Genomic DNA, 15,956 nt, shown 5'->3' with positions numbered 1-15,956 from the left:
GAGCGAGGGGGGCGAGTGAGAGCAAAGCAGGAAGGGGGGGGGGGTTGTGCAATGCTCCTTTGCATGGGTGTAACCAGGATTTCCCAGTAGTGATGTATGGAAGTGAGAGCTGGACCCTAAAGAAGGCTGATTGCCGAAGAATGGATGCTTTTGAATTCTGGTGCTGGAGGAGACTCTTGAGAGTCCCATGGACTGTAAGAAGATCAAACCAGTGGCGTAGCATGGGGGTGCAGGGGGGGGGCCGGCCGCACCGGGCGCAACATCTGGGGGTTAGGGTTAGGAGGCGCAAATCCACAGGTTAGGGGGCGCGAATTACTTGCCTTGCCCCGGGTGCTGACAACCCACGCTACGCCACTGGATCCAACCGATCCATTCTGAAGGAAATCAGCCCTGAGTGCTCACTGGAAGGACAGATCCTGAAGCTGAGGCTCCAAGACTTTGGCCACCTCATGAGAAGAGAAGACTCCCTGGAAAAGACCCTGATGTTGGGAAAGATGGAGGGCACAAGGAGAAGGGGACGACAGAGGACGAGATGGTGGGACAGTGTTCTCAAAGCTACCAGCATGAGTTTGACCAAACTGCGGGAGGCAGTGGAAGACAGGAGGGCCTGGCGTGCTCTGGTCCAGGGGGTCATGAAGAGGCGGACATGACTAAACGACTCAAGAACAACAACCAGGATTTTGGTTGGGGGGGCAGCCAAAGTTGTTGAACTTTTTAAATGTCCTTAAAAAGGTCATTACATGGGGCAGGCTTCTGGGGACCCCTGGACAGTTATGTCCAGTCAAAGGCGATTATTGGGTTGTGGCGCTCATCTTGCTTTCAGGCTGAGTGAGCCAGTGTTTGTCCACAGACAGCTTTCCACTTTCCGAGTCATATGGCCAGCAGGACTAAACTGCTTCTGGTGCAACGGGACACCGTGACGGAAGCCGGAGCGCACAAAAACACCGTTTACCTTCCTGTCACAATGGTACCTATTTATCTACTTGCACTGGTGAGCTTTCGAACTGCTAGGTTGGCAGGAGCTGGAACAGAGCAACAGGAGCTCACCCCCTCACGGGGATTCGAAGTGCCGACCTTCTAATCAACAAGCCCAAGAGGCTCAGTGGTTTAGACTGCAGTGCCACCCCATGTCCCCCTACAAGCAACTTATTGTAGCACCACATAGAGCAAAAATCCAGAGCACCGCTGAGCATGCACAGAGGGCATTTTCAAAATCGCCAAGCAAGAACGGTCCGAGCCTTTCCCCTATCAGACCAGACCAAGGGTCTAACTTGCCCCCCATTCCATTCTCAACAGTGGCCACCAGGAACCCACACTAGGAAGCCCCAAGAAGAGCATGGCAGCAACAGCCACCCCATTGAATTTGCCCCTCCAAACTGGTTGTCTGAGATACACTGCCTCTGATCTTGTAAGTTCCATTTTGGCTATCGTAGCCAACAGCCATGGCAGCCCTCTCCTGCTTTTTGAGTTTGCCTGAACCTTTTGTGAAGTCCTCGCCCAAATCCATGACCAGTTTTGCTTCTGTAGACACTACCCGCTAAAGGCCGGGGGAAAGAGAGTTCATGAGGTTTGTCCCCATCACAAGTCTTTGTCGGAGTGATTCTGGACGGGTAAGAAATTCTAGGGAAATTGAATTGGTCTTCAGGGGAGTGTTTGCAAAATTGCTTACTGCATGTGATATTAATTTTAGGCCCTAAATTACTCCTAGGTGACTTTATCTAGAGGGGATCAGGCGGGATAATGCATGGGGGTAAATCATAGAATCATAGAGTTGGATGGGACACCACTGGTCATCTAGTCCAACCCCCTGCAATGCAGAAATCTCAACTAAAGCATTTCTGGTAGATGGCTATCCAACTTCTGCTTAAAAGCCTCCAAGGAAGGAGAGTCCACAACCTTCTGAGAGAGTCTGTTCCACCATTAATGTCAGAAAGTTCTTCCTGATATTTAGTCTGAATCTCTTTGCTTGTCACTTGAAGCCAAGGGTTCGAATCCTCCTCCGGAGCAGGAGAAAACAAGCTTGCTCCATCTTTCATGGGATAGCCCTGGAGATATTTGAAGATGGCTATCCTATCTCCTGGGACACGGGTGGCACTGTGGGTTAAACCACAAAGCCTAGGACTTGCCGATCAGAAGGTCGGCGGTTCGAATCCCCACGGCAGGGTGAGCTCCCATTGCTCGGTCCCTGCTCCTGCCCACCTAGCAGTGCGAAAAACACATCAAAGTGCAAGTAGATAAATAGGTACCGCTCTGGCGGGAAGGTAAATGGTGTTTCCGTGCGCTGCTCTGGTTTGCCAGAAGCGGCTTAGTCATGCAGGCCATATGACTTGGAAGCTGTACGCCGGCTCCCTCGGCCAGTAAAGCAAGATGAGCGCCGCAACCCCAGAGTCGGCCACGACTGGACCTAACGGTCAGGGGTCCCTTTACCTTTTATCCTGTCTCCTCTCAGTCTCCTCTTTCCCAGGCTAATGGTACCCAGCTCCTTCAACTGTTCCTCATCAGGCTCAGTTTCCAGACCCTTGATCCTCTTGGTTGCCCTCCTCTGCACACCTTTCAGCTTGTCAACATCCTTCTTAAACTGAATCAAAGCAAATTTCAGAGGATTTGGAGTTGAGAAATTAACTGGGGGCAAATGAATGGAAGAGGAACCCGTTTGGGATGACCTGGGGTGGGGTGAACGGCAAGCAAACAGATCTACCCGGCCTTCTGGTGGTTCCCTCACTGTGAGAAGCCAAGTTATAGGGAACCAGGCAGAGGGCCTTCTCGGTAGTGGCACCCGCCCTGTGGAACTCCCTCCCACCAGATGTCAAAGAGAACAACAACTACCAGACTTTTAGAAGACATCTGAAGGCAGCCCTGTTTAGGGAAGCTTTTAATGTTTGATGTATTACAGTATTTTAATATTTTTTTGGAAGCCACCCAGAGTGGCTGGGGAAGCCCAGCCAGATGGGCAGGGTATAAATAATAAATTATTATAATATTATTATTATTATCTGGAGCACTTTGGGTGGGAAAGGAGCTGTCTTGCCTTCTAGGACACTTAAAGTCTAACTTTGCATATAAACTGGTACTTGCAAAACTGTTACACAAATCTGTGCCAGTTTTGGAAGTCCCAGCAAGTAAGACACACACATCCCGTTTGCAGTTGCCCACCGCTAAAAATCCAACTGCTTTCCTTTCACCCTCTTTGGCACTGGCTGAACTTTTCCCCAACTCAGTGATTCTCAAACTTTTCCCTCTGCTTTTCCCACACTTTCAGAATGAAATCTGCTTGCTCCACACTGAATGTTTCATTGGGAAATACATTGGGAAACAAAAAGAAACAATTCATGGCAGAGCTTGATTTCTAACACAGAGCACAACTGCTTTATAATATGCTCATGGGGCACCCAGAAAGCGTGAAACAATGCAGCTACCTAATCCTTTCCAAAATATAATTAGAAACGAGCCTCTTACATATGTACCTTAAGCAGGTATACAAACTCACTGAGAGGGGAAGACACAAGATCTACCCACCCGGGAAGAATGGCAGATGAAGGTGATGGACTACATGGAACTGGCGGAAATGACTGGCAGAATCCGAGACCAGGGAGAAGAGTCGGTGGAGGAAGATTGGAAGAAATTTAAAGACTATTTACAGAAACATTGTAAAATTAATGAATGTTAGAATGATGTTGGAATGAATTTATGTGATTTTAGCAGAAATGTTATAAAGATTTAGGAAAAAACAGACTGTTTATTGATGAAAGGGGGGAAAGTAAAGCTATATTAATATCAAGATAAATTACAGGACAAAAATTTGAAAAGAGGGAAAGGATTTGCTGAAATGGATAATCGATCTAGAATACAAAAAAGGGAGGTGTGAGGAGGTCAAGGAAACAAGCAAATGAAAGTTAATTAATGGGAAGATTTGCTGTATTTTTCTTTCTTTGTTTGTTTTTTTTGCTTAATGGATTTTAATTCTCTGCTTTTTCTCTTTTATATTTCTTTTTTCCCCCTTTTGTATTTTATCCTTTTTTCTTTACCTATTGGGATGTGTGGTATTGTTTTTTTGTTTAAAATGATGTTTTTTGCTTTTTCTTTTTGTACCTCTTAAAACTTTAATAAATATCTTATTAAAAAACAACAACTCACTGAGAGGTGTGAGCTTGCTTTTTGCCAGATAATCTCATTTGTATGAGGTCTAATTTGAGACAAACTCTCCTCTCCTCAGCAACACAAAGAAACCTTTCTCTTTTCTGATCTGTCATATTTGTCAGAGTTGGACATTCCCGCTCACAGCAATATGTGGTAGAGAACTGTAGAAGAATAGCCAATGCTTTTGAAAAGAGGCGAGGGTACTGTTTCTGGTTGTGCCTCCAAAAAAAGAAAAGAAAAATGAAATTATTTGGGTACTCTACTCTACTGTACTGAAATGTTTAAATGTTTATTCGATTGTCCTAAAACCTTCCCACTGCAGTTGCCACCCTCTCCTGCTGCACTAGGAGAACCGCTGTCCTAACTGGAACGGAGAGGTGCAATGCTGAATAATTATCATCATCATCATCATCAAGCACAAGGTTTCTAGGGGGCGAAGGAAACTTAGGAAGCTGCATGACAACCCAGGTGTCAAAAAAGACTATTTATGCATGCTACTACTGAGGTCCGTGTTTTGTTAGCCCCAAAATGGAAAATGAGCGAGATCCCAGCTAAAGAAGAAAGTCAACTTAAACTGACGCACAGCTTGCAGTATAAAATATTAGAACAAGAAGAACGCACCTTTAAAGAAGACCGCAAAACGCTTACTGAACATGTGTGTGAAAATTGTGGCATCATTAAGATAAATTCAACAGTGTAAATAAGTTTTGATGGATGTAAAAATGCATTACTGAATGGTTTAGTCCATGTAAAATATGCAGGGATGTATGGTATGCAAAATGAACCATAGAAAGAGAAGAAGGGAACGCGTTGATTTAAGGATGTTTAAATGAATATTTTGTAATGTAATTTAGAACACACACATACACACACACAGTGGACTCTCTGGTTGTGAAGGTGATCCGTGCGGGATGCACGTTTGCAACCCGCAGCGTTTGCAACCCGTCCCTGTGCATCTGTGCAAGCACGGGTTGCGATTCGGTGCTTCTGTGCATGTGCAAAGCACAATTCAGTGCTTCTGCACATGCAGAACTGCTGAAACCCGGAAGTAACCTGTTCCGGTACTTCTGGGTTTTGGCAGTCCGCAACCCAAAAAAATGCAAGCTGAAGCGTCTGTAACCCGAGGTATGACTGTATATATATATGTGTGTGTGTAACTGCATGATACCAACTTAGACCACTGGTCCATCTAACTCAGTACTGGGTGCACTGACCGGCAGCTGCTTCTCAAGGTTACAGGCCTTGCCCCTGCCTTATCTGCAGCTTGAATCAAGGACCTTCTGCATGCAAGACACCTGCTCTGCCATGGCGTCACCACCTTCCCCTCCTAACTAGAAAATGACCAAGAGGTCCCCATAGCAGGAGAGCTTCCAGAGCAGGGAGAGACATGCAGGAGACTTATGGAAGCATAGAGTTGGAAGGGACCCCAACGGTCATCTAGCCCAACACCCCAACAATGCGCAGGTCCGAGAAGGCCCTCTGCCTGGTTCCCTGTAACCTCGCAGGGAGGGAACCGCCAGAAAGCCCTCGGAGCTGGACCTCAGTGTCGGGGTAGAAAGATGGGGATGGAGACGCTCCTTCAGGTATACTGGACTGAGGCCATTTAGGGCTTTCAAAGTCAGCACCAACACTTTGAATTGTGCTCGGAAATGTACTGGGAGCCAATGTAGGTCTTTCAAGACCGGTGTTATGTTGTCTTGGCGGCTGCTCCCAGTAACCAATCTAGCTGCCGCATTCTGGATTAGTTGTAGTTTCCAAGTCACCTTCAAAGGTAGCCCCACGTAGGGCGCATTGTAGTAGTCCAAGCTGGAGATAACTAGAGCATGCACCACTCTGGTGAGACAGTCTGCAGGCAGATAGGGTCTCATCCTGCGTACCAGATGGAGCTGGTAGGCAGCCGCCCTGGAAACAGAACTGACCTGCGCCTCCATGGACATCTGTGAGTCCAGAATGACTCCCAGGCTGCGCACCTGGTCCTTCAGGGGCACAGTTACCCCATTCAGGACCAAGGAGTCCTCCACACCCGCCCGCCTTCTGTTCCCCAAAAACAGTACTTCTGTCTTGTCAGGATTCAACTTGAATCTGTTAGCCGCCATCTACGTTGCAGCAGGTTGGACTAGATGATTTCTGGGGGTTCCCTTCCAACTCTACAATTCTACAGCGTCACAAGTGCCCAGGTTGACGCAGGGAGCCTGTGTCAGAGGCCGGCGACAGAGCCCAAGACCCCTACAGCCCCATAACCCCATCCTCTCGCTCTCCCCTCATTGCACGCTCCCCCGGTGGCCATGCAAGCTTCTCGGCTTTACCGTTGCAAATGTGTCGGTCCACAGCCGCCGTGCAATCCACCAGGCCTCTCCGGCAGGCCATGATGCTCCCTCTGGCCTGCAGGCAGAGCAGCTGTGCCTCCTCCTCCTGCTCCCTCGAAGGAGAAGATCTTGCTCGCTGTCAGGCTCGCAAGCTGCCCTGGATAATGAATATGTGGTCCTTCCTTCCTCTCCCTTGCACCTCTCAAAACTGCTGCGCTGTGCCGGAGGGTGGGAGGGGGGGAGAGATGATGGTGGGAGCACCAGACACAGCAAACTGGGGCATCAGCAGCTCTCAGCCCTCGGCTTCTTCAAGGACTAGATTCTGCTGTTCCAGCTTCTTCTCGCAGTTTTCTCCTTCCCTTTTCAAGGGCTTCTGTTTACATGCTTTCTCAGCCAAAGATTTAGTAACCTTTTCCTCCCTGCTCCCCACCCTGCTGGCTTCCTTTTGATCTCTCAGCATGGATCAGCATGGATTCCTCTATCTCCTCTCCTTTTTTGAACCCTTGGCTGAAGAGCTGTCAATCAGAGCGAGAGAGGAAATCAGGAGGGAGGAGGCAGCCTTGAAAGGAGGGGACCCCTCGCTCGCCAGGGCTGCCTTGTGTTAAAAATTAAACGGAGCAATGCTAAATGGTCTTTTCTGTGTGAATGGGAGGCGTAGGGAAAGCTGGAGGGGAGGGGGTTGCAGAAGGGCTGTGAGATCACTGGCAGGACACGTGCTCTGCATGCAGAAGGGTCCAGGTTCAGCCCTCAATGGAAGCATCTCCATAGGCAGTGTGGTGTTTGGGGGCTAGGACCTGAGAGAGATCAGGGTTCAAATCTGTGGAGCTCAGTGGGTGGCCTTGGGCTTGCTGCTGACTCCCAGCCAAACCTGCCTCGCAGGTATTAATGATGATGATGATGATGATGATGATGATAATTTATTATTTATACCCCGCCAATCTGGTTGGGTTTCCCCAGCGACTCTGGGCAGCTTCCAACAAAACACTAAAATACAGTAACCTAGTAAACATTAAAAGCTTCCCTAAACAGGGCTGCCTTCAGATGTCTTCTAAAAGTTTGGTAGTTATTTTTCTCTTTGACATCTGGTGGGAGGCCGTTCCACAGGGCGGGTGCCACTACCAAGGAGGCCCTCTGCTTGGTTGCCTGTAACTTGGCTTCTCGCAGCGAGGGAACCGCCAGAAGGCCAGTGGAAGACAGGAGTGCCTGGTGTGCTCTGGTCCATGGGGTCACAAAGAGTCGGACACGACTAAATGACTAAACAACAACAACAATTCACAATTAACAGGGCTGGGGAAGATCCCCTTTCTGAAATCCTGCAGAGCGATTGCTGGTCACCACCATAATATTGGCCCACAGTCTGATTCATAGAATCACAGTTGGAAGGGACACCCAAAGGCCATTTAGCCCAACCCCCTGAAAAGCAGGTCAACGATACAGAATCAGATGGAGCAGTGTTTCCTGTGAGGGGTGGACTCAGCCTGACCCCCACAGCCTTTCCCTCCAGCCCTCGAATGTTTTTGTGACTGTGTGGAACCCAGTTCAGCTACTGACTGATTGACTATGTGACTGCAGTACATTGTTTATTGCTTTCATTTTATGGATCAGTGGTCTCGTTAGAGAGTAAAATTCATGTTAAACTGCTGTTTTAGGGGTTGTTTTTAAAAGTCTGGAATGGATTAATCCATTTTGCATTGCTTCCTATGGGGAAATGTGCCTTGGCTTTGGAACGCTTTGGTTTTGGAACGGACTTCCGGAACAGAGAAGCAAGGTACCACTGTATCTATAAAAACGGGGCAGATCTTAATACGTAGCACATTAAGGTGTGGAATATAGCCCTGCTGGCAAAACTAGTGAATAAGCTGAGATTCCAAAGCAGAGAAAAAAAGATTACTTTTGACCTGTTTGGCCTGATTTTATTTCATTTATAAGCAAGGAGGAACATTGAATGTGGCTGATACAGGGACTCTGGGCAATTGAAATCTTTAATTCTTTTCCCTTGGTATAATAGAGTATACCATGTTTTGTAACCCTGTCTTGTTTAACCATGATACCTATGCTAAAAATAGTTCCTCGCGTTCAGATACCGGCAGCTTATTTTGGCTTCCTTTCATGTCTGTATTTCTTCCACATTGATCTATAATTGCGCAAGGACTGAGTACATTTGTCGTCACATCCTCTTTGGTGGTAACACTGCCTTTTGCAAAATTCTGTATGCTGCTTAAAAAAAGAAATCAGTAAAAAATATTTTTTTAAAAAAACAAACAAACAAACAATGTGGATCTGAAACGTGGTGCTGTACATAGGTAATGGTAAAGGGACCCCTGACCATTAGGTCCAGTCGTAACCGACTCTGGGGTTGCGGCGCTCATTTCGCTTTACTGGCCGTCATGTGGCCAGCAGGACTAAGCCGCTTCTGGCAAACCAGAGCAGCACACGGAAACACTGTCTACCTTCCCGCCGGAGTGGTACCTATTTATCTACTTGCACTTTGACATGCTTTCGAACTGCTAGGTTGGCAGGAGCAGGGACAGCAACGGGAGCTCACCCCGCTGCGGCAATTTGAACCGCCGACCTTCTTATCAGCAAGTCCTAGGCTCTGTGGTTTAACCCACAGCACCACCCATGTCCCGGTGCTGTGCATTGTTGTTGTTGTTTAGTCGTGTCCGACTCTTCGTGACCCCCTGGACCAGAGCACGCCAGGCACTCCTGTCTTCCACTGTCTCCCGCAGTTTGGTCAAACTCATGCTGGTCGCTTCGAGAACACTGTCCAACCATCTCATCCTCCATCGTCCCCTTCTCCTTGTGCCCTCTATCTTTCCCAACATCAGGGTCTTTTCCAGAGAGTCTTCTCTTCTCATGAGGTGGCCAAAGTCTTGGAGCCTCAGCTTCAGGATCTGTCCTTCCAGTGAGCACTCAGGGCTGATTTCCTTCAGAATGGATATGTTTGATCTTCTTGCAGTCCATGGGACTCAAGAGTCTCCTCCAGCACCTCTCCAGAAAGTGTGTTTAGGAGTTAGCCCAAAGATAGACGCAAGAAGAACCTACTGGGCATGTGCTTCTTGAGCCTGAAACCAGCCAAGTCCGTGAAAATTGTGCCTTGCTAATAAATAATTAATCCAGGTTTGAGCTTTGTGATTTAGTGACCTTGCTGCTGCTGCTGCTGCCACCGCTGCTCCCCCTTCCAGGCCCTTCCCTTATTAATTAACTCCACGGCCTCATTTGCAATTGCAAATGCTTCTCTGACGGCTCCTCCTGCGTGACCAGGCAGCTGCCTTCAATTTAATTTAGCTGCGTCGAATCCTCACACCTGAACTTTCCTCGCTGGGCTTTCTGGCAGAAGGTGCAATTGATTGCCTTCTCTGTCGGAAAGGGCTCTGCACATGCGCAGGGGCACTGAGACTGCCTTCTGGACATACAAATCCAAACAATGTTCGAAAAGGGCTTAGGTCAGGAGGAAGGGAAGGCATTCTCCATTAGAATTTAGATCTATGTATGCACGAAAGGACAGATCGTGAAGCTGAGGCTCCAAGACTTTGGCCACCTCATGAGAAGGGAAGACTCCCTGGAAAAGACCCTGATGCTGGGAAAGATGGAGGGCACAAGGAGAAGGGGACGACAGAGGACGAGATGGTGGGACAGTGTTCTTGAAGCTACCAGCATGAGTTTGACCCAACTGTGGGAGGCAGTGGAAGACAGGAGTGCCTGGCATGCTCTTGTCCATGGGGTCAAGAAGAGTTGGACACGACTAAACGACTAAACAACAACAACATCCCCCTGCTGGCCCAGGGAGAGAACTTCAGTACATAACAGGTCGCCTACCCCTGAACTAGTCCATGATATCAGGCTTGCTTTTCCTTGCTCTGCCTGATGTCTTCTTTGCAGGCTATTTTGGGTCTTTGTTATTATCTGTCACCCTCTCACAGTGAGAGTGAGAGATAATAATAACAACAAAGGCTGGCGCAGGGACTGTGGCACAGGACTGGCATTACATCTCGCTGGGAGCGTCTCTCATTAGCAGCCCTCAACTCCTCTCTCCTTTCCTCCTGTCTCCTGAGGTCTTTCTCTTCTCAAACCCCTGTGGGCAGCTGCCCCCTTGGTTGGGCTTCAGTTCTCAGCTGCAGATCAACTCCATGTGCCAAGATCACCCCCTGGGAGGTGGCGTGGGCAGCCTGCCAGGATTTGGCACCCGTTAAATCCTTGAGCAGCTGTCAAAGCGCCTGGCAAGGTTGCTCCAAGACAGACAGCGATGCCAGAAAGCTTTCAGGAGGTGCTGAAGCAGGATGGAAGAGCCTGAGGCGGACTGGAGAGAGGAACGAGAAACAGGACAGCAAAATAGGGTTTCTAAAATTATGCATGGTGTGGTGGAGAGGAACGTTTTTCTTCCCCTCCCCTAAGACTAGAACTTGTGAACATCCCGTGCTATATTAGAAGCAAAAAAAACTTGTTTTGATGAATTGGAAGAGCCACAAAAAGATTCCACTGAGCACATGGGTTGATAATATGGACGGATTAGCTACATACGAACGAATTGCATGTCGACACAAATTAATATTGGATAAATATGAAGACACCTGGAATGGATATTTAAGCGATAAGGCGGATAGTGGGGGACAGGAGAGAGAGGTGGGGAAATATTGTTAAAAGGGTGCAGTCATAGGTATATCAGTGTATTTAAATCTGAATGGTCAAAATGTGTTTTTGTTGTTATTATGTTGTAGTGTCTTTTGTGGTCGTTGTTTGCATTGAAAAAACGATTAAATAAATTAAAATAAAATAAAAACCAACACCCAGTGATTCAGGACAGAAGACAGAAAGGACTCCTTCACACAGTGGATATGGAAACTGTGGGACTCACTCCCACAGGAGACAGGGAGTAACCACCTTTTCAGATGGCTTAATAAAAATAATAATAATAATAATTTTTATTTATACCCCGCTCTTCCCGGCCAGAGTCGGGCTCAGGGTGGCTAACACCAATAAAATCAAAGTAAAAACATAATGGGGGGTGGGGAGGGAGAGAGAAAATGGGGGAAACGGGAAACAAACCAATTTAAAATACAGGTTAAAATGCAATTTAAAATGCAGCCTCGTTTTAAAATAGCTGATAAATCAAGACCATAAGGGGAGGGAAACATAAGGGCCAGACCGAGTCCAAACCAAAGGCCAGGTAGAACAGCTCTGTTGTGCAGACACTGCGGAAAGATGTCAAGTTCTGCAGTGCCCTGGTCTCTTGTGAGAGAGCGTTCTACCATGTTGGGGCCAGTACTGAAAAGGCCCTGGCCCTAGTTGAGACCAATCTAACCACCTTGCGACCTGGGACCTCCAAAATGTTGTCATTTGTGGACCTTAAGGTCCTCCACGGGGCATACCAGGAGAGGCGGTCCCATAGGTACGTGGTTCCTAGGCTGCATAGGGCTTTAAAGGTCAAAACCAGCACCTTAAACCTGACCCTGGACTCCACCGGGAGCCAGTGCAGTTGGTAAAGCACGGAATGAATGTGATCCCACAGTGGTGACCCCGTAACGAGTCTCGCTGCATCATTCTGCACCAGCTGGAGTTTCTGGGTCAGCTTCAAGGGCAGCCCCACAGAGAGCGAGTTACGATAATCAAGCCTGGAGGTGACCGTCGCATGGAAAAGAGGATTAGACAAATTCATGGAGGAGGGGGCTACCAATGCTTCTGCAACCAAAATGGTCAAAGGCCTGGAAACGATGCCTTATGAGGAACGGCTAAGGGAGCTGGGCATGTTTAGCCTGGAGAAGAGGAGGTTAAGGGGTGATATGATAGCCATGTTCAAATATATAAAAGGATGTCACATAGAGGAGGGAGAAAGGTTGTTTTCTGCTGCTCCAGAGAAGCGGACACGGGGCAATGGATCCAAACTACAAGAAAGAAGATTCCACCTAAACATTAGGAAGAACTTCCTGACAGTAAGAGCTGTTTGACAGTGGAATTTGCTGCCAAGGAGCGTGGTGGAGTCTCCTTCTTTGGAGGTCTTTAAGCAGAGGCTTGACAACCATATGTCAGGAGTGCTCTGATGGTGTTTCCTGCTTGGCAGGGGGTTGGACTCGATGGCCCTTGTGGTCTCTTCCAACTCTATGATTCTATGATTCTATTCTATGAATACCAGTTACAGGAAACCACAGGAGGGGAGAGTTGCTCTTGTGCTCGGACCCTGCTTGCTGGTTTCACACAGGCAAGTGTTCAGCCACAATGAGAACAGGATGCTGGACTAGATGGGCCATTGGTCTGATCCAGCCGGCTTTTCTTATGCTCTTATGAGGGCACATTTAAATGGCAGAAAATTTGGGAGTGTCGAGTGCATCATGAGACATTTTTGCATAACTATGTCAGCTCCTGGTGGAAGCGGAAATCAATCCTCATCTAGCCAGATTGAGAGACAGCGAGGCAAGGCAGGGATCACCCAGCAGCAGACAGCGAGCCAGGGGGGAGAGCCAGGCTCTGCAGGACCATGGAGAGTTCCCAGGGAGGAGAGATGTTGCTTTGGAACTCCTGTTTGGCCAAGCGAGCCAACTGAGACTGCGGAAGCTGGGATTGAAAGGTTGGGAAAGGCTTGTGAAAAGGCGTGCAAAATGATCGAGGGGATGGAATGCTCCTTCTATGAAGAAAGACTGCAGTGTTTGGGATTTTTTAGTTTAGAGAAAAGGCAAGTAATGTGGGAACGTTGTAGATACTAGTAGAGGATATATCCTCTACTAGTAGAGTATCCTTCCTCACTCACGCTTTTGAGTCAGCGGCAGAGCGACATTCCCCAGTATATAGCAGGAAGCTAGGTGGTAGATTCGTTTGAATCTCTTTACTTAAGCAATCCAATCTGACTTTGTTCAGATTGGGTTCTGTTCCTGATAAGCCCCCTTTTATCTCTCCTAAAAAGAATACAGTGGTACCTCTGGATGCGAACGGGATCCATTCCGGAGCCCCGTTCGCATCCTGAAGCGAACGCAACCCACATGCGTGCGTCTGTGCATGCGCGGGTCATGATTCACCACTTCCATGCATGTGTGTGACGTCATTTTGAGTGTCTGCGCATGGGCGAGCAGTGAAACCTGGAAGTAACGTGCTCTGTTACTTTCAAGTCGCCACAGAGTGCAACCCGAGAATGCTTAACCTGAAGCTATTTCAACCTGAGGTATGGCTGTAAAGACACAAGAAGCTTCTTTTAAAAGTACAGTGGTACCTCGGGTTAAGTACTTGATTCGTTCCGGAGGTCCGTTTTTAACCTGAAACTGATCTTAACCTGAAGCACCACTTTAGTTAATGTGGCCTCCTGCTGCTGCTGCACCGCCGGAGCACAATTTCTGTTCTCATCCTGAAGCAAAGTTCTTAACCTGAAGCATTATTTCTGCGTTAGCAGAGTCTGTAACCTGAAGCGTCTGTAACCTGAAGCGTTACCCGAGGTACCACTGTACTAAGAAGTTTACTCACATTCAGTTCACAGTTGGATCCCTGAAAAATCCCACTAAAAATGTTTCTTCTCCGTTAGTCCCAACTTTGGACCCAGAACTGAGCAATCAGATCTCTCTGTCTCCAGCTTCCAGCTCAGCCCTCTCACACAAACCACACCAGCTATTCTTCTAATGGCAACACAGAAAGTTGCCCACATCAGACCATTGGTCCACTTAACCCCATATTGTCTGAGTGGCTGGAAGTGGCCCTTCAGGATTATAAACAGGAGACTTAGCCCAGTCGTATCTAGAGAGGCTACTGGGGATTGAACCTGTGACCATATGCCTGCAAGGGAGATGCTCTACCAGGGAGCTACAGCCTCAAAGCAGAATGGAGAGAAATGTGCTGGGGAACGGGTGTTCTGCTTCTAACCTTTCCCGTGATGCCAACTGTGGCAATCACACAGGGCCCCCAGATGTTTGACGGTCTATTGACCCTGTGCCACCACTATAATTGCTTTCTTTGCTGCCACCAACCCGTTTCTCTTGGGTACACACGGAGTCCAGACAATTGTTAACATTAACGAATAATCAAGTTTATTTTATTGGCATGAACAGGCATATGGTTTCAGTTAATTTTTCTTATTCTTAGTTCCTTAACTGTCCTAATCGTTCCAAACAACTTCAAACTGATTATCCCAACTATCTATCTATCTATCTATCTGACTCCACCTAATAGTTCCTCTCACTCTTTCACCACACAACTCGACCAACCCACAGACTTATATCCTCCCTCTTCCTTCTCCAACCCTCAACTCTCAACTGACTTTCACACAACTCCCCCCTCTAACCCTAACTCTTCCTATCAGTTTCCACTGGCCAATCACATCACCCTTATTTTAACCCTTTCCTTATGACCCACCTAGGAGGCAAATGCCACACCAACGTCCTGCTCTTTAGCTGCAGTCTGTGAAGCATCGCACAGTGACGCAGAATCTGCCTTTGGGAGACTTCAAAGCTTTAATTAAAACCAGGCTTTTGATCAAATTTCTTCCTCTGATTTCCCTAGAAATTGGGAGAATTCGGGGTTAATGAAAGCTGCTTCAAACATACGTGAGCACAGAAGAAATTGGATTTTTCTCTCTCTCCCTTCCTCCTCAAGGTAGCATTGGTGCAGAGTCAACGAGAAGCCCGAGAGAGGTGACCTTCCATGGCAAAACAAATGGATCAGTCAATCCAAAACAGCTTTCCCCAGCTTGGTGCCCTCCAAATGTTTTGGACTATGAAAGATGCCCTCTTGAAGATACCACCACTGGAAGTTCTGGTAGCAGTGGCCCAGGAGAGGGGCTTCTCTGTGGTGGCCCCGAAGTGATGGAAGTCCCTCCCCGAAGAGGTGTGACTGGCACCCTCATCACATGGTTTCCATCAAATGTGGAAGATGCTCTTAATTGAGCATTCATCCTGATTTGCATATGTGGACATTAGACCATGTCTGGCCTCCCCTGAGCTTTTGTTCTTGTTTGTCTGCAATGGGCTTTCATGACTATGAAAATTAGGCCTGAATGTCTTCCCATTTTCAATCCATCCATCCTACACCTTACATTACATTTTACCATCAATGTCCTCACTATGAAACCTCCATTTTTCCAAAAAGTGGATTTGTTGCATGAGGGTGACACAGAAATAATAATAATAATAATAATAATAATAATAATAATAATAATAATAATAATAATACCAATACCCCGTCCATCTGACTGGGTTGCCCCAGCCACTCTGGGTGGCTTCCAACATATATAAAAACATAATTAAACATTAAAGAGCTTCCCTATACAGGGCTGCCTTCAGATTTCTTCTAAGGTCATCTCTTTGACATCTGGTGTATGATATATTCACCTTTTAACTTCTAGTTTTTATCCCTTACCTGTTTTAAGTCTTATGTGCTCATTTAATCCATATGTTTTATCTTATGCTGCTCTGTGACCAAGATAAAGTTTGCTTGTTAGTTAGTTAGTTAGTTAGTTAGTTAGTTAGTTAGTTAGATTGGTGGGATGGCTTGCCACAGAGTGGGTGCCACCACCAAGAAGCCACTGCTATCGATGGCTCC

The 15,956-nt window shown here is 47.4% G+C and overlaps 1 protein-coding gene across 4 annotated transcripts in view; it reads right to left on the bottom strand.

Annotated features, from left to right (window-relative positions):
• EFR3B (EFR3 homolog B) overlaps positions 1 to 15,956 on the bottom strand; it is a 114,036-nt gene that overhangs the window by 93,678 nt on the left and 4,402 nt on the right. The window contains exon 1 of one of the 4 annotated variants that reach the window (XM_081903887.1): positions 6,444 to 6,760. The exons of 2 other annotated variants lie outside the window; for them this stretch is intronic. In XM_081903887.1, coding sequence (XP_081760013.1) covers positions 6,444 to 6,504 — 61 coding nt within the window. In that variant the 5' untranslated portion in view covers positions 6,505 to 6,760. Of the gene's footprint in view, positions 1 to 6,443; positions 6,761 to 15,956 lie in introns of those variants that run through there. One more of the 4 variants, XM_081903886.1, reaches the window with a different exon arrangement.

The sequence above is a fragment of the Podarcis melisellensis genome (genome assembly GCF_964234715.1).
Source record: "Podarcis melisellensis genome assembly, chromosome: 3".
Classification (NCBI taxonomy): Eukaryota; Metazoa; Chordata; class Lepidosauria; order Squamata; family Lacertidae; genus Podarcis; species Podarcis melisellensis.
Note: the sequence above shows the minus strand (reverse complement) of the source record. Positions and strands in the feature narration are given on the sequence as shown.